Source organism: Phoca vitulina, unplaced genomic scaffold, assembly GCF_004348235.1.
Source record: "Phoca vitulina isolate PV1807 unplaced genomic scaffold, GSC_HSeal_1.0 scaffold19, whole genome shotgun sequence".
Lineage (NCBI taxonomy): Eukaryota > Metazoa > Chordata > Mammalia > Carnivora > Phocidae > Phoca > Phoca vitulina.
In genome coordinates, this window is record NW_022589722.1 from 17,190,958 (window position 1) to 17,215,914 (window position 24,957).

The following is a 24,957-nucleotide window of genomic DNA, read 5'->3' on the forward strand; positions in this document are numbered from 1 at the left end:
AAAGCCTACGTCATCAGAGCGCGCCTCCATCCACCCTTTTTGTCCTCCACCCTTCCCGAAAGGCCAAGCAGCGAGCAGGAGAACCAACGAGAGGGAAGCGAACATGATTGGGCTGCCTGCGTCACGTGACGACCACAGGGCGTGGGATTTGGCTTCGAGCTGACAGAAGCGCCCCACGAAGGGGGGGGGGGGGGGGGGGGGGGGGCGGTGACTAGAAGGTCGGGGGAGGAGCTTGAGCGCTAGCCGCTGTCCCAGTTCTGCCGGCAATCGTGTCCAGTCTCTGGTTATTGTCGTACAGCCGTTGGTACGTCGCGCTACTACGGAGACCAGTCATTCGCTTGCCCGGCAGGCGCAGCTGCCAGGAAGAGCGGCAGCGGGGAATGGAAGCGGAGAACGCGGGCAGGTAAGACCGGGGCGGAGCGCCGCCCCTCCCCCCGCGCCCCTCGCGGCGGGGCTAGCCGGCGGGCGCGCGCACGCACGCAGGGGTCTTTAAATGCCGCGGCCCGAGTACAAAGGCCGGGGCCGCGCGTGCGCGCCGTCGGCCGGGTCGGGCCAGTGCTCACCCGGGTAGCTCGGAAGCCGCGCCTCCAGCGCCTGGGCGCTTCTTCCGGCCTTCCCGTCATCCAGCCGGCTTTAAAGTGCGTTAGTAAGCAGCCAGCAGTCTGCAGTTAACGTTTCTTTCCAGTTGCCGTTCTTGGCTGCATTTCCCTCCACCCTCCCTTATTATGCGAAGAGCTGTAAAGATGGAGTATCACACGTATCACTCCTGGAGTTTTTATTTTAGAGTTAGAAGATTTATTGTGGCTTCTTCCTCCCATAGGTTTACTAAAAGCAGCGTGAGGGGCCGCAAGGTAGAGAACACTGCCATACTGGAGCTCTTGAATTCTGGACTGTGACTAATAACTCCCAAGAAGTCATCAGTGCTTTCTGGTGATCTTAGGACGGACTTAAGAATCTACTTTGAATATGAGCTTTGGGGAGAGTTAGATACGTGGAGAGAACATGTGGCAAGAGCAGAGATTTCGCGATTTGAACTCCTGGCAGAAAACTAAATGAAAAAAACTAGGGTCTTTAAAAAGAAAAAAGTGATGACTTACATTGGAATAAAATTCTTTTTGACCTAGTGAAGAATTTTCCTGACTCTCCGTGGCTAATGGGTTTTGAACTTAGGCAAGACACTTGGCTTCTCTGGGTCTGTTCGTTCCTGTAAAATAGGGCATCTCTGGAATCCGATTCTGACATGCTGTGAATCTGTGTTATGTAGAAGGGATTAGATCACCAAAATAATCTTTAGAGTTTAGGAAAGGTATATGTAATAAAGTGTGGGCTTTATCCTGCCTTTGCTGGTCAAATCCATACAAAGTACTGCACTTCCTTCCCAGAACTTGTGGAACTTGCTCCTACCTCTGTGATCTTACTTCAGATCAAAATTGAAACCTGGGTGAAAACTACCATCAAATGAATTACACATTAGAAGACCTTGCTCAGTGTCTCACAGCAAAGTCATAGGTCTCTGGTACAAAGTTTACCCCAAAATTGACTTATATTCTGTTTTAACTTCATCCACAGGGTTATAGACCATTTTTAATTTTGACTCACAAAGTTTTAACCTCAGGAAATAGAATTTTGTGTTAGTAGTGTAAGGGCTTTATCCTTGGGGATTCTGAAATGACTGAGGCCGCCGATAATCCTGAGAAATTGGGTTTCTGTCAGTCTTGACTTATGCTAATCAAGGAGTAGAATGGAATGCTGAGTATAATGAATTTACTTTCTATTTTGGAGAGTAATTTCAAAAAATTCTAAGACAAAAGTTCCATTAATATGGACTCTTTAAAAAAAAAAAAAAGATAATTGTGGTATGGTAACAAATATTTAAAGGCTAACCAGAAAGGAAAAAGGGAAGAAGAGGATACTATGTTTCTAATGATCTCCAGCATGAGAAGGACATTTACCAAAAATGGAAAGTAGGATGTCAAATCAAAAATGACTGAAAAGTGTGATACTGGCCACTGAAAATACACACTGAAAAGAGTAACCCTCAAATGAAATCATTCTTTCTAGAAATGTTAAAGAGATCAGTAACTTTTTTAGTTAGGTATTGACAACAAGGGCAAGAAAGGTCTGGGTTTTCTGCCTAGTCCACTGGCATATTAGTAGATAACAGAAAACAAACACTTGGTTCTGATTTTGATTTTTTTATCTCAAAGATAAAAATGTAGACTGGAAATGGCAGAATGAATGTCTTTTTTTTTTAAGATTTTATTTATTTATTTATTTGACAGACAGCGAGAGAGGGAACACAAGCATGGGGAGTGGGAGAGGGAGAAGCAGGCTTTCCGATGAGAGCAGGGAGCCCGATGCGGGGCTTGATTCCAGGACCCTGGGATCATGACCTGAGCCGAAGGCAGACGCTTAACGACTGAGCCACCCAGGAGCCCCAGATGAATGTCTTTAAGAGACAAGATAAATGAGGGCATTTAAGAGAACTTTCAGTGCTCTAAGAGAAATCATATTTCCTGGCCTGGATAAGTTATATTTCAAATGAGAGGCTAGATTTCAGCCAGTCTTTAAGACTTGTAGAAAACAGGAGAGGGGCCCAAAGCCTGAAAATAAACACATGGGTTCCTATTTCTTCCAAAGGTGGAGTCTGTCCTCTAATTTATTGACTTTGATCCTAAACAAAATTTTTACTTCTCAGTGGTTATTGAGCATATTTAAAAGGAACCAGTGACCACTAGGCTACAGTATACTTTCAGAAAAAAGTAGGATATAGCAAGCTAGGTTCATTCCCTTTTGGATAATGATACTGGACTAGACAGCATCAGGAGGGTGATGACAGGAGGTACCCAAAAGTATGTAATCATCTCTCTCTGTCTTTATTATAGCAAAATTACTGTGTACCAGGCAGTTGTAAGTGTTAACTAATTTAATCCTCATAACCAATGAATTAGGTACAACTGTTGCCATTTTACAGATGTGGAAACTGGGACAAAGAGGTTAAGGAACTTGAGCTAGTAAATGGCAGACCTGAAATTTGAACCCAGGCAATGTGGCTCGAAGTCTGCTTCCCTAACAACTGTGCCATGTACCACTTCTCTGTGGGCAAGATGAAGATGGACTGATGCAGTCCAGTTAGATGAACTCAAAACTGGTTTACTGCTGAAAGAATCAAGGGGAGGCTGAAGAGAGGTCTAATGTGTCATGTAGTGCTACCCCAACTTGTTTTTTTCAACAATTTAACAACTTCAAGGTGCTGATAAAAACTTGTGAACGACCCAACTCTGGGAGGAGTTTATGGAATTGATAGTTTGAGTCAATCCAAATCAATCCTAATGGCTGGAATGGTGAATCATCTTTTACCAAAGGAGCCACAATTCTGTCCTTGGGTGCAGAAAAATCAGTGATACAAGGGAGAGGTGATAAAAGGGCAGTTTTCATTGATGATAAACTCCATATGAATCAACAGTATAATGTGGGTGCCAGTAAAGCTAATGTCATGGATTCTGCAGTATGACTCCAGAATGAGGAAGGTGATAGCCCTGCTCAGTTTCAGGTTATGATGAGGCTATATCTGGAGTATTTTTATTTTGTTTGATTCCGAGCACCAAAAAATGAGAAAATCGTGAGGAAATTTGAAATCATACTATGTGAAGAATAGTTGGCTGAATTGAGGGTCTGGCTTATTCTAAATCTTTGTGTTTATAGATTCTAATAGATTATGTACAGCAAGTACCCAGTAATGCATGGTAAATACACACACTTCCGCTTTGCAATATTTTTTTGGTAGTGGTGGTGGTGGGCAGGTGGGCAGCAAAGCAAGGTTTATTGAGTGATGGCAAAGTGATAGTACAAAGCTCCCAAGGAGGGAGGGGACCTGAGAGGGTTGCCATTAGAATCTCTAAGTCTAGCAGTTTTTATGGCTTGTTGGAGGGCTGTTTTAATCAGATTAACCCTCCTTGGCCTGTCACCCAGTCAGATTTTTGTCATCTACCTATAACGTGGGAAAGAAAGGGTGGAGGGCTCCTTCCTGGGTGGTGTAAAATCCCTTTAAGGGTGGTTTCCTCTTAGGGCGGGGGTTGTCCCTGCCTGCCTGCCTGCCTCCCAACTATTCTTCACTCTCCCCTCTGAAGAGGTAACCCTAACTGCTATTAGGGAAGAAGGGTGATGACCGATTGTAGCTACTTCCTGCTGGTCAGGGGCATTGGATGGGACAGCAGTCAGGGTTCCTCTCATCCTGATCTATTAGGGGGTCCCCTGTAGATGTCTGGTTTGACCTCCATGTGAGGCTCCATCTGAACCACCATTTGGAGTTTGATGACCTTTGTTCTGGAAGATAAAAAGCAGGTTAGGGCATTTAGGAGGCAAAGCCCAAAGCACAGTGCAAGACCAAGTACAGCCAGGGGTCCGGCGAGAGATAGAGGCTGTTTTAGTGAACTCCCCATATACTGTGAGGAGAGGGCAGGCGAAGGGAATGCAATAAGGATTATGATTTTGATGGGATATAAGGAAAGTAACATTTAAGAAGACTTATCTGTGTCTGGTCACTTCAAGACTAGTTTGAGGTCTTCTCTGGGTTCACAGAGGGATTTCATTTCCTTGTTGTTAAGCCCCGTTGGGGACCAGGGTTTGACTTTGGAATGGTAGATCCAGGCTTCAAATTTAGAGGGGGCATGCTTTTTGTCCATATCCTGGTACCCACAAGCAACAGTGGCCTGTTATGCCCAAAAAACCTTCCCGACAAGGGAAAGTTCTGGGGTCCTTAAGTTGTATGGGAACGGGCACTGCTGTTACGGCCCGAAGCATTTCAGCCTGAGTTGCCCAGACCTAGGAATTAATATCAGCCTCTATTTAGGGGAGGCAATTGCTAGTTTGCCCAGGGGCTGTCAGTATGAGAGTTAATAGCTCTACCTAAGAGAAGTGTGGGGCTCTGAGGCATTAAGAGTGAAAGGATATTAGGTCTCCCCAGGTGCATCCCAGAAGGTGAGAAAAAAATTTGGCTTATGGGTTGCCCGGTGAAATGGGCAACACTGCTGTTGAACAGTCGGCCTGGGGCGGAGACTAGAACAGAACAGATGGCTCCAGGATCAAGAAGGAAATCCACGGTTTTCCTTCTGTTTCCAAAATTACCTGAGGCTCTGGGTTCCCTATAGTGAGCTGTTTTGGAGGAGCCACCATGTAGAGCCCCAGGCCCCATCATCCCAATCAGGGGCGCTGGCCACCTGAGCCCTCGCAGATTGAGGTCCCCGAGGGCATTCAGATTCCGGTGTCCCCCTCCACAAGTGGGTTCCACGGCAGAGGTTTTTGCCATGGGGGCATTCTCACTTCCAGTGTCCCGGGTGGCCACAGAGATGGCATTCTCTTTAGTTTCTGTTCCTCACTCTCCTCTTGGTCCCAACTGTAAAAGACCCACTGTTAGAGCTCTTCTAGAGTCCCCTTGGGGCCAACAGCCAGCTTTTGCAGTTTTTTCCCAAATATCTGGGCTTTAAGAATGATCTCGGCCTCGGGGGGTACCCGGGGGAGATAGCTGTGTATTTAATGAGAGCCTCTCTCAATCCAAGAAAACTGTTGGGTTTTCTTCCTGAGTTTGGGTTGATAGTTAATTTACCAACAGACCCAGATATCCTTTACCAGAGACTTTGAAAGCTATCTTAACAATTGCCCGTGACAACTTTGAGACGGACAAGATTAACCACCATTTTTTTTACCAACAGATCCAAATATCCTTTAAAAGCACATATGTCTGGTAGGGGCGCCTGGGTGCCTCAGTTGGTTAAGCGACTGCCTTCGGCTCAGGTCATGGTCCTGGAGTCCCAGGATCGAGTCCCGCATCGGGCTCCCTGCTCGGCAGGGAGTCTGCTTCCCCCTCTGACGCTCCCCCCCCCCCGCCCCATGCTCTCTCTGTCTCTCTCATTCTCTCTCAAAATAAATAAAATCTTTAAAAAAAAACCAAAAACTTATGTCTGGTAATTGATGCTTTAGCACTTTATCCTGTTTGGAAAAGGCCTAGATATAACCCCATTTATCATCCAAGGAAAACTTTCTTAACAATTACCATAACTTTTGAGAACCACCATTTCAATGTGAGCTTATTTCACTTTCGGCAGACCTAGATAGAATTATTCCAGGTTCTAAACCTCATCAACTTGGACACATGAGCAGATGCCATGTTTTTTCTACTAAGTGGAAATATGCAGTCCATGTCAGGCCGGAGAAGACAGGGAATTTCCCTGAAACAAAGGGAGTTTTGGCAGCTGCTCAGGAATATTCCTTAAAGTCTCTGTCCTGAGGTAGACTAACCACAGTTGGCTCCAATTATGGCCATTAACCTGGGAAACGTGTGAGGGAGAAGCCCCCATGTACTGCTCAATCCCTCTAGGATGCAGGCTTGGAAGTGTCAGCGAGACGAGTTTCCAAGGGGAGTTAGGATCCTAATTATGGTCTTGAAAGAATCACAATTGGGATCTTGAGGTATAGCCTGGGCTTCAGTTTCCAACTGGAGCCACCCATGGGCTCACCCATCCATACCTTGATCCCCATATCCTTCAGCAGTGGCCAGAACCCCACATTTTTCTGATTCAAAGGGGGTCTGATTTAACAGAAGCATTACATCCAAGTTTGGAAAACTTTGAGGTCCCCCTTCATCTCAGGTCTTGTAGTGGCACCTTCCCTTGGTCCCACTTCGAGCACTACCTCTTCTTGGAGAGGGTAAAGCCCTCAAGCACCAGCAGGGGTTCCAGGATAGGGCGGGACAGGTAAGGGGACCTGATCTTACCTTAGGAAGGATGGAGCCAGGGGTGAGATTCCCCTGCAGACTCCCATTTGCCTATCTACTTTTGATGTGGATGTGGTATTCCTTTGTTCCATTCCCACCCCCCCTTTCGCCCCCCCCCCCACAACTGGAGTGGTAGGGGAGGTCCGGAAGAAAGCCAGGAGGCTGGGATCAATCCTACATGACTGAGATCAGAACAAAAGAAAATGAGCTTCCTTTTTCCCAGTTAAAACCAGGAAGGTGAAGTCCCTCAGGTGGCCATGTCTCGTCCTCCAACTTGTATTGTGTCCATGCCCTAGAACAAAAGAAAATGAGTTGCCTTTGTCCAGTTAAAACCAGGAAGGCATCCAAGTAAACGATACTGTGTGATTTACAGGTCTGATACTCTTCCTATAGCCTGTAATGCCAGGAAGGGACTCTAAAGGAATAAGGGCCTGGTCAGGGAATTACCCATCTACAAGAAGAGAAGAAAAGGCATCCCTTACTTCAATTTCTTACAGTTGATCAGGGAGACATGGGAAGAGAGGAAAAAGCATCCCCCACCTCAGTTCCTTCTCATCTTCTCCTGATGTGTGGCCCTAGGTACTCATGCGACTGACAGCCAGAGCGCCCCTGTTCTCTCTGCGAGAGTAGTCGTGCTTACCCAGGCTTGGTCCTACCTCCAGAGAAAACCCTGGTTTTCCTACCCTTAAGACTCCCTTAGAAGTCAATGGATACACTAGACTTCTTTTAGTAGAGTTGTTCTGTCTGGCATAGCCACATGGAGGGCCAAGATGGGGCAGCCAGGGAGAGGAAATCCACCTGGGATAACCCCTGTGGAGCTGAAAAGTTGAGAGATCCCTTAGATCTTAGTTCTTTTGCCCTGCTTGGCCATTCCTTCACATAGATGGTATAGCCAGTTCAAGGGGTGTCCTAGTAATGCCCAGGATAGGAGTCAAACAGGAGACTGTTCCTCACCATAACAGGGAACTGTGAGTGAGATCCCTTGGAGGCTACCCGAACCACTCACAAGAGAATGTCTGGGGGACCATCCTGGGCTTTCCCGCTAGTTCTCTTAGGGGAGGAATCAGCCAAGAAAAGTGTAGTAGAGGAGTTCCGCTCTGGATGCCGGGATGGGCAGGGAAGGAACCAGGTCCCTCCAAGAGCCTTCGTGTGTTCAAAGGGTAACCTTGGTCAGGCCCTTCAATTGCTGCTAGGTTTTCCCTAGGTCCCTCACATCTGGTGATCTGCCCCGAAAGGAGTTCTGAGTCCTTACCAAATCAACATTCCCAACTTCCGTTGGAGGATCAGTGGGAAAGGAGACCAGAGAGCCTGTCACTTGAGAATGGCAGCTGCTCTAATGGCTCTCACATGGTTCACAGGTGCTCACTGTTTCAGCAAACAAAATGGGGAGAAAGAGAGAGGCGGGGGAGAGAGACTTGCCCACTACTCACAGTTAGTTGTCGGATGGATATCCCGAATGAGCCCCCAAAAATGTTCCTGGGTTTTTTCTCCATCATTGTCCTCGTTTCTTGGTTACGCCACTTCCAAGAATGAAGAGGTAGACCAGACAGAGTGGTGGGCAGCAAAGAAAGGTTTATTGAGCGATAGCAAAGTGATAGGACAAAGTTCCCAAAGAGGGAGGGGAGGGGACCCGAGAGGGTTGCCCTCTGCTTTGCAATATTAAATGTGGTCTTTAAATAGTTATGATGGTATTTGGTCATAGTTTATATAACTAGTTCCCTTTAGTTGAGCACTTGGATTATTTAGCATTGATTTTTTTTTTTGTAATTATTCAGTGTTGTGTATGATTGTTTAAATGAAAATAATAAAATACTGCTATAGAATGCCATTTCAGAATTCATATGTTGAAAACTAACCCCCCACTGTGGTGATATTTGGAGGTAGGGCCTTTGGGAGGTGATTACGTCTTGAGGGTGGAGCCCTCATGAATGGGATTAGTGCCCTTGTAAAAGAGGTCCCAGAGAGATTCTTCTCACCTCTTCCATTCTGTAAGGATATAGTGAGAAGGCAACCCATATGAACCAGGAAGTGGGCCCTCAACAGACATTAAATCTGCTGGTGCCTTGAACTTGGACTTTCCAGCCACCAAAACTGGAGTAAGAAAAAAATGTGTTTTTTTGGTTTTTTTTTTAGAGAGAGAAAAAGTAGGGGAGGGACAGAGGGAGAGGCGGAGAGAGAAAGAATTGCAAGCAGGCTCCACGCCCAGTGCAGAGCCCAATGCAGGGCTGGATCTCATGACCCTGAGATCACGACCTAAGCTGAAACCAAGAGTCGGGTGCTTAACTGACTGAGCCACAAGGTGCTCCTAAAAATTGTTTTTCATAAGTCACCCAGTTTTTGGTATTTTGTTATAGCAGCCCAAGGAGACAAGTGTATTTAGAAAAGAGCAGTTAAATCTTTAAAATAGTGGGAAATGGGGCTCCTGGGTGGCTCAGTCAGTTAAGCATCTGCCTTCAGCTCAGGTCATGATTCCTGGGTCCTGGGATCGAATCCCACATCAGGCTCTCTGCTCAGCGGGGAGTCTGTTTCTCCCTCTCCCTCTGCTGCTCCCCCTGCTTGTGCTTGCCCTCTGTCTCTCTCTCTCTCTCTCTGTCAGATAAACAAAATCTTTAAAAAAAAAAATAGTGGAAAATAACAAAGGATTAAAGAAGTTGGAGTTCATTTTAGAGAAAATCTGGAAGTTTGAAGTACAGCAAAGCCTGAATTAACTGGACTACTCGGTGCACTGTGTGTGTGTTTTGAGAAAGACTGTTGGGAAATACACAGTTCTTCAGGAAAATACACAATATATCAACTTCAGATGGCTATAAAAACCAGTGCTTTGAACGCTGATGGTCAAGAGAAGGGGGCTGTGAATGGAGGCTAGGAGAGAGGAGGGGGAGTGAGCTGCAGGCAAAGGAGAGGTGACACGGAGGATGTGGGGACAAATGATAGGGGAGAAAAGTGAGCAAGGGAAATAAGATCATCCCTCATGCTTAGAAATTTGATATGAAGGAGTTACAAAAAATAAAAACTCTTTGGGGTCTGTTCAGAGTCTGGACAGATTTAGTCCTGTTTTCTATACGTTGTCTGTATATGTAGAAATCATTTTCATGGTTCTGAGAGGTCCTGAGAGGATGAGTGACTTGACCAGGTGCTCTTCTGTTGCTGTCCCTCAACACAGAGAAAATGATGCTTTGTAAATTTTGCACAATTCTGAGTTCCTAAGTGGCAATCATATATAAATACAACAAATGTATTAAATATTTTCAGATTACGGTTGAACAGGTTTATGCTACTATCCAGCACCATACTATCCAGTGATACAACTATTACTGGATAACAGACAATTAAATTGTCCAGAACTCTAGTTTTCTAGCTTTGAAGTTCTTGAAGGTTTTTGTACAGATGTATTGCTTGCTCCTCCCAAGTAATAAGAATGTTGTGATGCACTCTTTCCTTTTGTTCTGTTAGGAAGCTGTTGATCAGAAGATAAGACAAAACGCTCAAAGATAGTGTATTACCTTAGAACTTACACATCATATTTTTCAAAGCTTTATTTTTCTATTTCTAATTTATTTGTTTTCTATTTCTAATTTAACTTTTTGTGAGGTACCAGGGATCATTTTTAGAAAGATTAAGGGACATATTGATATTATCGATAAGTTTCTCGATTTCTGTCAAAATTGATCCGTATCTCTAAAATCAGACCTCATATTTTTTTCTTCCTTTTCACTTCTTCTTCAGCCAACTGATTCTAAAATTTTAATTTTCAGATTCTGAGCTTCAGAATTTAATGACCCCAAAATATGCAAAAGGAACCGTGTTTTAGAAATTTATTTTTTAAAGTTCAGAATCCTTTTGAATGTAGTGTTTTCCTAAATTAAGTATTTTAAGTTTGGACTTTGTGAAGTGCTTGAAAAGGGACACATCTGAAACTCTTGAGAGTGGTAGCAAGAAACAAGGGAGAGGGTGGAAGTTTGCCCTCCCCTCCATGTGACAGACTAAGAACAGACATCGTGCATTCTTCTGGCCACTCACTTACTGTCACCATATGTCTTTACTTTTATACCTTCCAGCTGAAAGGGGCTGCTAACATCTCAGGAAACTGCTGCTGGCCACAATCAATATACAGTTCATTTTACTAGAATTTCTGAAGGGTCACTAAACAAGATCTCGTGATGTAACCTAGCAGTAGCCACCCCCTCATTAGAGTATTTATGTCATCAACATTGAACAACCAATGTTTTTACAATTTATCAAAAAGAGCTATGAATATTATTTTTTTTAAAGACTTTATTTATTCGTGAGAGCAGGAGGTGAGGGGAGAGAGAGAGGGAGGCAGAGGGAGAAGCAGGCTCCCCTCGGAGCAGGGAGCCTGTTGCGGGACTTAATCCCAGGACCCTGGGGTCACGACCTGAGCCAAAGGCAGACGCTTAACCAACTGAGCCACGCAGGCGCCCAGAGCTATGAATATTATTAAAGAAAAGTGGGGGTGGGGGGGACATTTTACTTTGTGCTGAGCATGATTTAAGTACTTCTCTTCATTTTTCACATTTGAGCTTCTAGAACTTGTCTACATATTTTCCTGATGTGCAGCCTTAGGTTACAATACTGTTTTGTGTTCTTTTTGACTTTAAAGTCTGCATTAAACATTTTTTTTGCTTTTAAAAATATCAATAAATGTTGGGGTGCCTGGGTGGCTCAGTCATTGGGCATCTGCCTTCGGCTCAGGTCGTGATCCCGGGGTCCTGGGATCGAGCCCCGTATCAGGCTCCCTGCTCAGCCGGAGGCCTGCTTCTCCCTCTCCCACTCCCCCTGCATGTGTTCCCTCTCGCTGTCTCTCTCTCTGTCAAATAAATAAATAAAATCTTTAAAAAAATAAAAAAATAAAAATAAATTAAAATATCAATAAATGTAATTTTGCTGCATAGTATTTTCTCATGTTAATGTACTGAAGTTTACTGCATTGCTGTCTATTTTTTTACATAACTGAAAACAATTTTTTTAGATAAAAAATAAAACTCTTAAGATATAGTGTAATATCTTTCTAATTCTTAACCTTTTCTTTAGCAGCTTACCCTTAAAGATAGCCTGAAGCCAAAGTTACTCTCCAGTGGTTTGTTCATTGGGGTTTGGCCCCTGTCTGTCTCTGAGCACCCAGCATCCTAGCCTAGCCGCCCACAGATAGTCTGTTACGCTGTGCCTCCCTTCGCCATTTAAGCTTATTAAGGCCATTTTATTAAGATATGTATTATATACTATAAAGTTCACCCATTTAGAGTGTACTAGTTTGCCTTTTTAATCTCTGCTTTCTGAGCTTCTACTTTTCTTTCTCTGTGACTAATAAGTGAGTAGTTCACCACAGAAAACATGACTTTTCTCTCCAAATGGTAAACGATACTTATCCATTTTATTTCCTAGTGTTTTCCTTCCCATTGTGTATTTATTGGCATCATTTGGCATCAGCTGTAGCTTGAGTTTCATAAAATATATGTTTACTTCTCTGGCTTTGTGCTGAGGGCAACAGTTTGAGATAGTGGTTTATAGTCATTAAAATTTTTTTTTGGTTTTTTTGGTAGTTGCTTTTTGTGAAAAGTTGCTTTTTGCCTGTGTCCCTTATATTGAACTGAATACTTGGAACAAAGTCTGAAAAATGTTCAAAAAAGAGGTTTAAAGTGTTTTTTTCCATAAATTCACAGATATGAACAGAATAACCATTTCTAGTCCTAATCTAGTGGCAAAAACCCAGCAACGATTTAAAAACAGATCCAATGAATAAATCATTAAGTAGGCAGATAAACCAAAAGAGAAGATTGGAGGGAAGGCAGGAATGGGGAGATGTTGGTCGAAGAGTATAAAGATTACCAGGATCTGGGAATCTAATGTACATCGTGGTGATTACAGCTAATAATACTGTACTATATACTTGAAAGTTGCTAAGAGAGCAAATCTTCAATGTTCTCATTGCAAAAAAGAAATGGTAATTATTTGACAGGATGCAGATATTAGCTAAGACTGTGTTCGTAATCATTTTGCAATACATGTATCAAACCACATTATATGCCTTTACCTCGTACAAAGTTATATGTCAATTGTATATCAATAAAGCTGGGTGAGGGTTAGATTGGAGGGGATCTTTGTGACAAAAGGATTAAATCGAAGATAGAGACACAAATTGTTTTTATGGACACTTTAATCCTGTATGAGCTGCTGTGCCTTTTAAATGTCTCTGCTATAAAATTCCCATGATCTCACTTCAGGGAAAGCAGAGGCTGACTTGACAGGACTGGTAAGTTTTATTGATGACACATCTTGGCATTAAACAGTGGGAGAGTTAATTAACGTTTGGTTAGTAGGCACAAAGTAAAAATTGGGTGAATGTGTGCATGTGGAAACAGATATTCCTTCTCCCTTTGCCCCTATTATCAACTCCAAATATTACAGTCTGGTTACAAAGTGTTTGGATCCTGAAGTTTTTTTACAGCTGAATGTTTAAACTTCTAGTTGGGTAACTTTATTGTCATATTTTATATTTAATTGTTCTTTCAGCTATTCCCTTCAGCAAGCTCAAGCTTTTTATACATTCCCATTTCAACAAATGATGGCTGAAGCTCCTGATAGGGCAGTGGTGAGTGAACAGCAGATGCCAGCAGAAGTTCTGGACCCAGCTCCTGCTCAGGAACCTGTACAAGGTAGTTTTCATCCTGATAGTGTAGAAAATTAGCTATTGGATTAGCCAACTTAGGTAAAAAAAGGGGTTTAATGACGAATTTTAGTTTTATTTTAGTATTAAAATTTTTAGCCACTTTTTAAGTATGTGCAAGGCACATAGGTTTGGGGGAATAAAAGAACGTGGGTCCTGTCCTCAAATATCTCCTAATCTAGTAGGAGAAAATAATAAGTAAACACATGTTATACTTCAGCACACAGCACACAGGATGCTGTGAGAGCTCATAGGGTTGACACCTAACTCAGACCGAGGCCCAGAGGCAGCTTCCCAGAGCTCTGGAAGCCAAGGGTGAGGAGACTTTATCCCCAGGAAGAATGGGATGGGGAAATTCCAGACTTCGGGAACAGTGTATGCAAAAGCACAAATGTGAAGAAGCATGACTTGAAAAGTAGTGATTCTGTGTTTTGGCGTCTGGTGTATAGCTGAAAAATAGTAAGTGATGAGGCTTATAACCTGAAGAACGTATGTTCTGTCCTGAAGGCAGTAGGGAGCTGTTGAGAGAATATAAGCAGAGGGCGACTTACATAGACTGACATTCTAAAAGTCAGCCTAGAAATATTGTAGAGGATAGATTGGATAGTAGGGAGTGAGGCAGAATTTGGAGGCAGAAAGTGGATTCGAGACTGAATAATCTGGGGATGAAATGAGGAGGACCTGAGGGGATGGAGAGGAGGTAATGGTTTTCTCCAGGGTAGCGGTATTGTATGAGAAATGGGCACAGCGTTTCAATTTATGATTCCAGAAACACATCTGACTCCATTGCATTGGAGATACCTCTGCCCTTGACTCTCCTGTTGCCTCAAAGGTAGATCTCTTGGCAGAGGGGGTGGCTAAATCAGAGTGACGTAGAGAGAGGAAGGACAGGAGGCTGGGCTAGGGAACCACCAAATAGTAGTAGAATGGGGGAGGGGCCCAAGAAATTAAGAGCAATGTTTAAGAATTAAGGGTAGGAAAACCAAGCCTTTCTGTGGGTGAAACTTTAAATTGGTGGTTCTTGACCAAGCATCCCCCCACCCCCCCACCCCCACCCTGCAAGGGACATTGGGCATTGTCCGGAGACAGCTTTGATTGTCATGATTGGCAGGGTGCTACTGGCATCTAATGGGTAGAGGCCAAGGTGCTATTAAATGTTCTATAATGTACAGGACAACCCCCTATAACCAAAAATTATTCAATCTAAAATGTTATTAGTGCTGAGATTGAGAAATCTCAATCTTCTTTAGGTCCTGAGATAGATCCTGCTCTTGCCTTTTGAAAAATACTTTCATCCCAGAGATTTCATCCTCAGCACCTCTAAATTCACCTCTTTGGCTGTGTGTGGAACAGAATATACACTCATAATTTCTAGAACAAGTTCATAAGCCATTTGAGGCTTTCTATTGCTGGAAATTATGGGGAAGTTGAGTTAAAATGCTTCTCTTCCTCCCTATTTTTCTACTTATTTTTTCATTTGTTTGTTGAACTATTTATGTATTTACATTTAGAATTCCTATAAAATAGTATAGATGCTTTGTATCCCTGGGGAGGCCAAGAAGGTAAGAGTGTGTAGAAAATCAATCTATGGTTATTATGGACGTTTCATCCCAAGAACAGCTAACAGAGGAGGGAGGGTGGGGCGTGGGGCTGCGTGAACCCAGTCCCAGGGTGAAGGAAGGAGGATAGTGCAGAGGACACTGAGGTTGGGAGATAGAGTGTTGATAGGGTAACTGTTCTGGGAAAGCTGCCTAATGTTTGTAAGTTACATTTTTCTTTATCTACATCTACATCCTGGAAATTACTGTGTTTCAGAGACTCCAAAAGGAAGGAAAAGAAAACCCAGAGCAACAGAACCAAAAAAACCAGTAGAACCCAAAAAGCCTGCGGAGGCCAAAAAATCTGGCAAGTCCACAAAATCAAAAGAAAAGCAAGAAAAAATTACAGACACATTTAAAGTGAAAAGAAAGGTAGACCGTTTTAATGGTGTTTCAGAAGCTGAACTTCTAACCAAGACCCTCCCGGACATTTTGACCTTCAATCTGGACATTGTGATTGTAAGGATTTTTGTCCTCATTTTGGCTTTATAAATAGCATTGGTGGATTAACGTTACTTAACCTCTATTCTTGCAAATAGCATTTTGTTGAAAAGAACCATTTCTGAGAATCCTTTTGGTAGTGAATGGTGTCTCCTTCATGAGGTTGTATTATATAGGTGTGTTTAAGAGGATGGGTTTCAGATCCTGCCATATGGGTATGACCTTGGACAAGCCTTAACCTTCCCAATCACCAGTTTCCTTATTAGTGAGGCAGGGGTGATGATAATACCGCCCTCACAGAGTTGCAGTTAGATAAATAGTCCATGTGGATCGCTTAGATGGCATGACCCCTGTGAGGTCTCTGTAGATGAGAATACGGATTTGGAGCTTTGGTTTTTGTCAGGAACTATCAGAAATAGCAGTGTGCAAACAGCTGTAGCTGATGTGGAATAAGCTGCTTGCTGGGACTGGAGAAGCCGACGGTGGCTGGACCCGGACTCAGCTGATCGGCTGCTCCAGGACCTTTCTCTTTCCAGCCCAGTTGGGCGGGTGTGGGGGCCTGGGGATAGGAGGGGGTCAAACTAGTCTTTGTTTTTAAAATTTAATTATTTTTTCTTTGTATTGAAGTATAGTTGACACGGTGTTACATAGTTTCAGGTGTACGACATAGTGATTTGACAAGTTTATACATTATACCATGCGCACCGCGAGTGCAGCTGCCATCAGTCCCCGTACACTACTACACTCCCCTCAGCTATGCTCCCTGTGCTGTACCTCCCACTCCCCTCACCCGTTTGCCCATCCCCCTGCCTCTGGCCACCACCAGTTTGCTCTCTGTATTTATGGCTCTGTTTCTGCCTTTTCTTTTTTTCCCCTGACTGGTTTTTATTTTGTTTGGTCGTTTTTTTATTTTTTTTATTTTTTTTTTATTTTTATTTTTTTAAAGATTTTATTTATTTATTTGACAGAGAGAGACACAGCGAGAGAGGGAACACAAGCAGGGGGAGTGGGAGAGGGAGAAGCAGGCTTCCCGCCGAGCACGGAGCCCGACGCGGGGCTCAATCCCAGGACCCTGAGATCATGACCTGAGCCACCCAGGCGCCCCTGTTTGGTCGTTTTTTTAGAGAGAGAGAGAGAGACCGCACAGGCAAGAGCAAGCAGCCTTGGCAGGGGAGGGGCAGAGGGAGAGGGAAAGAGAGAATCCCAAGCAGGCTCCATACCCAGGGCAGAGCCTAAAACAGGCTCCATCTCAAAGACCCTGAGATCATGACCTCAGCCAAAATCAAGAGTTGGGTGCTTAACCAACTGAACCACCCAGGCGCCCCCAGACTGGTTTTTAAAAACAGCAGCAACACTTAAAAGGGAATGTTTTTCTTCACAGTGGAATACTTTGGGGGTCCCTGGGTGGCTCAGTAGGTGTGGAGCTTACTTAAAAAAAAAAAAAAAAAAAAAAAAAAGGAGGGCGCCTGGGTGGCTCAGTCGGTTAAGCGACTGCCTTCGGCTCAGGTCATGATCCTGGAGTCCCGGGATCGAGTCCCGCATCGGGCTCCCTGCTCAGCAGGGAGTCTGCTTCTCTCTCTGACCCTCCTCCCTCTCGTGCTCTCTGTCTTTCATTCTCTCTCTCGCAAATAAATAAATAAAATCTTTAAAAAAAAAAAAAAAAAGGAATACTTTGTTCAGATCGAGACTAGGTACCTGATAAAACAATATTGCTTATGATGCTGGATTAAATTTTTATTTTAATAAATTTAGTTTTGTCCATCACTCCTCCACAGAAGCCCTAAGGCTTAAAACCCTACTTTTTAAGACTTAACTGTATAAACATTTTTTGTAGATTGGCATAAACCCAGGACTAATGGCAGCTTACAAAGGGCATCATTACCCTGGACCTGGAAACCATTTTTGTAAGTAATTACTTTTTTTTTATTATTTTACTTTTAAACTAGGTATCTTTATTAATAGTTTGGGTTTTTTTTTAAACCGAATTGTGTTTTTTAAAAGAGAGATTGTTTGTAAAAATACATACCTGTTTTCTGTGCATGTGTACACAAAAATAAAAGTCTTGAAACTTTTTGGTGTTTTTTGTTCACATTTTGGTGTAAGAGAGTGGAGGGGCAAGAAAAGCAGTACTTCTTCCTTTGTTTTGCTAATAGTTTTATAGGAGTTTTACTGTATTTTCGAATGAATTTTCTCTTTTGCTTGCTATCTGCGGTGATAATAACAATAGTACCTCGGTGTGCCCGTGCAGACAGGATACTGACCTTCCCAGATTTCTGCTGATCTATTTCCCGGGAGAGATGAAGTGCATTGATCATTGGCGATCAAGTTGTAATAGTTAAGAAATTTTGTGATTGGAGACATTCTCTACAGATACTTCATATCTAGCAGAAAATAGTATTAAAGAGCCGCATTCTTGTACAGTGAGCTTTAAAACCAAGTATAACTACTGTTGTATTATCTTCTGTGTAAGTCCACTTACCTAACACCGCCCAATAAAAAAAGGCATGCAGTAGGCCCTCAGGAAATACTAATCCATTATCTACGTAACATTAAAAACATTTAGGGCAAAAAATACAGTAATGTATTTTTGGAACTAAGGACATATTTTTTAAAAATTTCTAGAGAAGTTTGAACTTTTCATTTCTTCCACTGTCAGGGTGTTTGAATGTTACGGGCCTCTTGGTGTATGTTTATCTGTTCAAGTTATTCCAGGGGCAGGTGGTTGTGTTACCAGTTATTAGAAAGGAAAACAAACAGTTTCGAAGTTTCCTACACTGACTAGCTGTGTATTTCCAACAGCCATTTACCTAAACTGCCCTGTGAAAAAGGGATGAAAATAATAATTAATATTTCGTAAGATAGTTATGATCATTAAATGAGATAATCCATGCAGAGGGCTTCGCACATAGTAATTGCTTGATACGGTATTTACCCATAATTTTTTAAATATCGTAAATCTTTTTTTTTTTTTTTTGTACTTTCAGGATAAAATGTAGACTACCATATCGATTCATGGGGCAAAAACCTTTCATCTATATGGAAATAAACTGAACTCTCATTTTCACAGGGAAGTGTCTGTTTATGTCAGGCCTGAGTGAGGTCCAGCTGAACCATATGGATGATCACACGTTACCAGGGAAGTATGGTATTGGATTTACCAATATGGTGGAAAGGACAACACCAGGCAGCAAAGATCTTTCCAGGTAATTACATTTATTTTTATAGGTTGGAACCTGTTCGTGCAGATGCCCTATATACCCTTGGAATACTATATGTACCTAGTTCAAGCTGAGCTTAACAAATACATGAATCGATCTTTTATTCACAGCTATCTGAATTTAGCATATTATAAATATTGCCATACTTATATTTTGACTACTTTTTAATTCAATTTTAGTAAAGAATTTCGTGAAGGAGGACGTATTCTAGTGCAGAAATTACAGAAATATCAGCCACGAATAGCAGTGTTTAATGGAAAATGTAAGATTTACTTTTAAATTTTATCGTTTTTCTTTGCTAACATTATGGGCAATGTAAATATGTTTGTATTTCATTTTAGGTATTTATGAAATTTTTAGTAAAGAAGTTTTTGGAGTTAAGGTTAAAAACTTAGAATTTGGACTTCAACCCCATAAGATCCCAGACACAGAAACTGTAAGTCCTTAAAATTACATTTGTAAATCAGCTAAATATGATTTTTTTTCTAGCTAGCTTCCCTTTTTTATTTGTCCTATCCATTGTAATTGATGCCATGAAAAAGAACACTGGATTTTGTTGAGTAATAGTTATATATCAACTCAAACTAGTAGTTGCAAATTAATTCAGGTACTGTTATTTAAAAAAAAAAAAAGAAACATTTGTCAGATAAAATGTCTTACTGATGTTATTTGGCTAAAATATTGGAAGGAGCTAGCTAGCATACACTCAGAATCTACTTAATGGCATATTCTTACCAAATTCAAGTAGATTAGCCCTTATTCAGTATGAAACAAATATGTAAATATGGACATGCTCCCGATTAGTAAAACTGCTCATCACCCTCCTGCTTGTATATCTTAGCCCAGTTTCATTTTAGAGCCGTATAAATAGTATACAGCTCAGTTGCAGACAGACGTCCGGCCAGTCTGACTGGCACGTGATACTATTTACTATGGCCTGTCCATGAGGCATCATGAAGTAACAGTGGTTTTCAAACTCTGTCATTTCTACAGAGCTTCTGCAGACATTTGGTTGAAATTTTGCTTCTTAAATATAGTTTTAAGTTTTGTTTACAACTTTTTAAAAAACTTTAAAAAACTAAAAAAACAGTACTTTAAATGATGGAGAAGCCAGTGTGCCACCAGATTTTTATGGAGACCTCAGAATAAAGTTTCTGCCACTTACATTTGAACTTCTCCTTTAAATTTCTTCTGTTTTTAACTTGTTTTAAATATGTGATTGATAAAGTAGGTGGTAGCCCTGGTCTTTCTTTAAACCGAGGCCTACACTTGTCTACTTTGGTAAAATTGTATAGCGGAGTTCATGGCTTTCTATGAATTACTGTGCATCATTGTCCCTGAAGAGCCAGATGAGGCTCAGCTACATCTCTTGAATATATGTGGCCGTAATAGTGCAATACTAAGTGAACTTGAATCATATCACGACAGGTAGTTTTACCTCTTATAATGAGCTGGGAATACTTGTATCTTTTAAAATTTATTCTTTGTTATGAAATACAGTTATTGATGATGTTAGTGATTCAGCTCTGAAACAAAAAACTACTTTTTTGGGACACCTGGGTGGCTCAGTCGGTTAAGCATCTGCCTTCAGCTCAGGTTATGATCCCAGGGTCCTGGGATCGAGTCCCACATCGGGCTCCTTGCTCAGCAGGGAGCCTGCTTCTCCCTCTCCCTCTGCCCCTCCCCCTGCTCGTGCTCACTCTCTCTCTCTCTGACAAATAAATAAAATTAAAAAAAAAAAAAACTACTTTTTCAAATTTCTGGATTTTTTTCTTTTTAAGATTTTATTTACTTGAGAGAGAGAGAGCGCATGAGCAGGAGCAAGGGAGGGGAAGTAGAAGCAGACTCCCCTCTGAGCAGAGAGCCCAACTCGGACTTTGATCCTGGGACTCCAGGATCATGACCTGAGCTTAAGCAGACATTTAACCAGCTGAGCCACCCAGGCGCCCCTCTGGATCATTTTATTTTATTTTATTTTATTTATTTTTGAAAAGATTTTATTTATTTCAGAGACAGGGGGGAGAGAGAGATAATGAGAGAGCACACAGGCATGAGCAGGGGGAGGGGCAGAGGGAGAAGCAGACACCCCGCTGAGCAGAGAGCCTGATACAGGACTGTATCCCAGGACCCTGAGATCATGACCTGAGCCTAAGGCAGATGCTTAATCATCTGAGCCACCCAGGCGCCCCCCTCTGGATCATTTTAATTGAAGAATATCTTGGGATGGGAAAATGTGCTATTACAAAACCTGGTAGCATTTGCACCTACACATCTTTGAGTCAGGAGTTTCTAAATGCCTTCTAAACAAAACTAAATAATTTGTTTCTGTAATGTTATGGAGGTCAATATAGAAATTGCAACTGGAAATTCCATAGTCTAGCAGCCTCACTCTTTGATATATATGTGATATATATTATATGTTGTAGTCTATGAAGGACAGTTTGTTGTCAGTATCCCAAATGATAAATGCAAACGTCTTTCTCCTTAGTCCTTCCAATTCTAGGAATTTATCCAGCAGATATGCTCACACATACTCAAAATTAAATTTGTACAAGGTTTTTCACTACAGCTTATAATAAAAAAAAGACTATGCCCACAGCTGGGCCTTGGTTAAATAAATATACAAGTACTACACAGCTATAAAAAAGAACGTCTTTTTACTCTAATATAGCTCTCTGGTACAGAATTATCTCTGAATATGCTGTCGAGTCAAAAAGCAAGGTATAGAATAGGGAATAGAGAGCATGTTACCATTCGTGTGTTTTTAAAAAGGGTGCGGGAGAGTACATATATTAGACACATTTGATTGTATATTCATAGAATACCTCTGGAACCAGCAACTTTGATTGCCCTGGGAAGAGAACTAGGTGGATAGAGATAGCATCGGGAGGGAAGACTTTCAATGTATACTTCTGTGCCCTTTTGTACCTTTAGAATTGTGAACAGTCTTGTCTATTAAAAAGACAAGACTATTAATTGATAAATGAACATGGGGCAGACACCTCATCATTTTTGATTTATTGACTTTGTAATAAGTAAATTTTACAAATTCGAACTCAAACACAACTACTTTTTTTGAGTTTGCATGTATTAATTATGTGATAAGCATCATTATTAACCTAGAAAAAGAATTTTTTTCCTCTCTGTGTGAGTGGATTTGGTAGACTTGTAAGATTTACGTAACTATAAAATTTTATAATTCTAGCTCTGCTACGTTATGCCATCATCCAGTGCAAGATGTGCTCAGTTTCCTCGAGCCCAGGACAAAGTTCATTACTACATTAAGCTGAAAGACTTGAGAGATCAGTTGAAAGGCATTGAACGAAACACAGACGTTCAAGAGGTGCAATATACGTTTGATCTACAATTAGCCCAAGGTGTGTTCCCGTTTTCACCCCATTTATTCATTTCATGGATCTGTACATTACAGAAAGCATGTTGTGGATTTAAAAGCAGGAGAAAAGAAAAGTTATATTTGCAGCCAAAGTGCTCTGACAATAGACATTAGTCACTGTTAAAAAATCTCCTTTTACCAAAGTCATCCGATGTGGGTACTCCTGCAGATGTTGAGGATACAAGAAACATCATAGCCCACCTGAAATTAAATCTAATAGGCTTTTACAGTTCCTATGAGTTAATTTAGTATATGTTATAAAGAGTTTAAAAGATAGCAAAAGATACATCTCAGTATATGTGAACTAGAAAAAGATTTGTTCGTGATGACTTCTGAATAAAGCTATTTTCAAAACGATTGTATAAAATCCATTTTAAATCCCTCTTACTCTCCTCACAGAGGATGCAAAGAAGATGGCTGTTAAGGAAGAAAAATATGACCCAGGTTATGAAGCAGCGTATGGCGGTGCTTATGCAGAAAATCCGTGCAGTGGCGACCCTTGCAGCTTCTCTTCTAGGGGTCTAAGTATGTTCCCCTCCATACGTGCATTCCTTTCAAACGCTTGGTTTTGTCAGGACTGGGGAAAAGGGGTGTTTTTTTTTTTTAAGAGAATGAATTATTGAAGCTTAGGAACAGGACCATGAAAATCTTTTCAGTGGCCAGTAGTGAAAATGTGGTGGTTATCTGATGTTCCACCACACGCGCGTGTACAGCTGATTTTCTCTAAGTCACCGAGTCATCCTAATCGCATTCCCTCCATGAATAACAGTTGAGGGATTCTCAGTCCTGTGTCTGCCGAGAGAACAGGGATTTATCATTGTAATCAAGAAGCTTGTGTAACTATTTTAATAGCAGTTTCCCTTCACTGGACTGCTCAGACCTCCTAGTTGAATCCTGTAACGTTCTTAGATAGAATAAACTAATCCTAACATTCTTTTCCCCCCTGGCAGCTGACAGTGGAGAATCAACTTTCGGTGACATTCCAAATGGGCAGTGGATGACCGAGTCGTTTACAGACCAGATTCCTTCCTTTAATAATCATTGTGGGACGCTGGAACAAGAAGAAGGAAACCACGCTTAAGAGTGGTGTTTCTCAGCTCTACCTAAATGCTGCAGTTTTAATGCAGTTGTCAAGAAGTGGCCCTCAGTTTGCTAACTGAGGCATTTTATTAGTATTTTACTCTGTGATATAATGATAGTACAGTTGTGTGGTAGAATCAACTGTATGAACCTAAGTAAGTTGGGAAAGAAAAAGTAGGGTTTTTGTGTATGAGTTTTTGTATTTGAATTAACTAACCATCATTCCAGCTTTTTATAAACTATACTTCATTTATGAAGAAATTGATTTTCTTTGGGGAGTCACTTTTAATCTGTAATTTTAAAATGAAGCAGTCTGAATATTTATACTTGATTATTAACTGTGCATAAACCCAGATAGACATTATTCCTTTTATGCCTAAGAAGGGCATGCTAATAATAATTACCACTGATAAAGAGGCAAATGTGTTCGTTTTTGTACATGAAGTTAACCCACAGTGGAGGCTCATTTGGTAGTTTTTAGCGGTGTTTGATGGGCTCCCTGAGTCATATTTACACTCACACCTCTTTGCCTCACCAATGGGGAGTGTTTGTGAGAGATGCCCAGCAGTAGAAATGTAAAGTGTGGCCTTCCGGCAGCAAGGCTAGCCTGGCCTTCTCTGACGGGGCACCGAGGTCTGACTTTGACCTCGTCACCCCCGGTGTTAATCCTCTAGTACAGGTAGAAACTGTTGTGCTGGGATGGTAAGTTCCAGAGAATGCAGTAGACCTTTTTTAAGTTTGTTACTTCTTCCTCTGTGTTTTACTTGAGAGACATACATTTGATAGGGAAGGAACTGAATTTTTTGTACAATATCTATCACCATTCTAATTTTATCCTCCTCGGCTTTAAGGGTATAATGTGGAAAGTGGTGAGAAATGAACTCTTAGGCTGAGCAACAACATGCTGGAGATGTTTGATAATCTGATTTAAATTGGTGCTTTATATGTACATGAGGTGTATTAAAATAACAGAATTGTTCTTGCTAGGTATATCTAATCAATAATTTTAAAAATCTCTATATCATTGTCTGTTACTGTGGACTAAGTGAGCCTCATGGTGGGGTTAGTTTGAAGTAACGTACCTTTGTGATTTTATGCCTTTTCCATGGTGCTACAGAGTCCAGACTACTAGGCCTGGTGCATAGTAAAGCTGGGTATTCAGAAATGCCATTTGCAATTACTCCTGGTCACTTCTGAATATCCTGATTTCATACATACCCAGGGAGCATGCTGTTTTTCAACATGAAAATATTTATGAGTTTTTTTTTTTTCCTAAGAGATTATATGGCCTGTTCTCTGTATAATAAGAGAAACAAAGTCTTGTGAATCTTAACATGCTTTTTAGCTGTGGCTATGATGGATTTTATATATCCCTTAGTCTAGTTCAAGCTGTGTAAAAGTTATTCAGCCCATGTTATTTAACTCATGTACTGTACTGCTGTTTACACAGATGTTTTATGCGGGTGCTTGGAAGTGCCTTGCATCAGGGATTAGGAACAATTGAATTATTTTTTCATGGGACTATGTAAAGCATGTAAGTAGGAATTGCTTTGGTATATAATGATTGTAGCCTTACAATAGATTTTTTTTTTTGAGTGGAGAAAATACCCTTTAAATTATGATGGACACTCATTAGAGAGGGGGTTTGAGGAGTTTCCAAGCATACAATAATGGTGTTTTTCATTACATATGAAAGATGAGTAGTAAATGTTGATATATCCTATACATGACAATATGGGACTTTTTCATTAAATAATATTGAAAAAGTT

The 24,957-nt window shown here is 41.5% G+C and overlaps 1 protein-coding gene across 1 annotated transcript; it reads left to right on the forward strand.

The window, feature by feature from the left end:
- The first annotated feature begins 217 nt into the window (after positions 1 to 217).
- TDG (thymine DNA glycosylase) lies at positions 218 to 24,957 on the forward strand. The gene is made up of 10 exons (XM_032416665.1): positions 218 to 403; positions 13,304 to 13,446; positions 15,273 to 15,514; positions 17,331 to 17,400; positions 18,564 to 18,699; positions 18,894 to 18,976; positions 19,056 to 19,150; positions 21,920 to 22,091; positions 22,508 to 22,633; positions 23,059 to 24,957. The coding sequence occupies exons 1-10, from the start codon at positions 381 to 383 to the stop codon at positions 23,187 to 23,189; spliced, it is 1,221 nt and encodes a 406-aa protein (XP_032272556.1). The 5' UTR covers positions 218 to 380; the 3' UTR covers positions 23,190 to 24,957.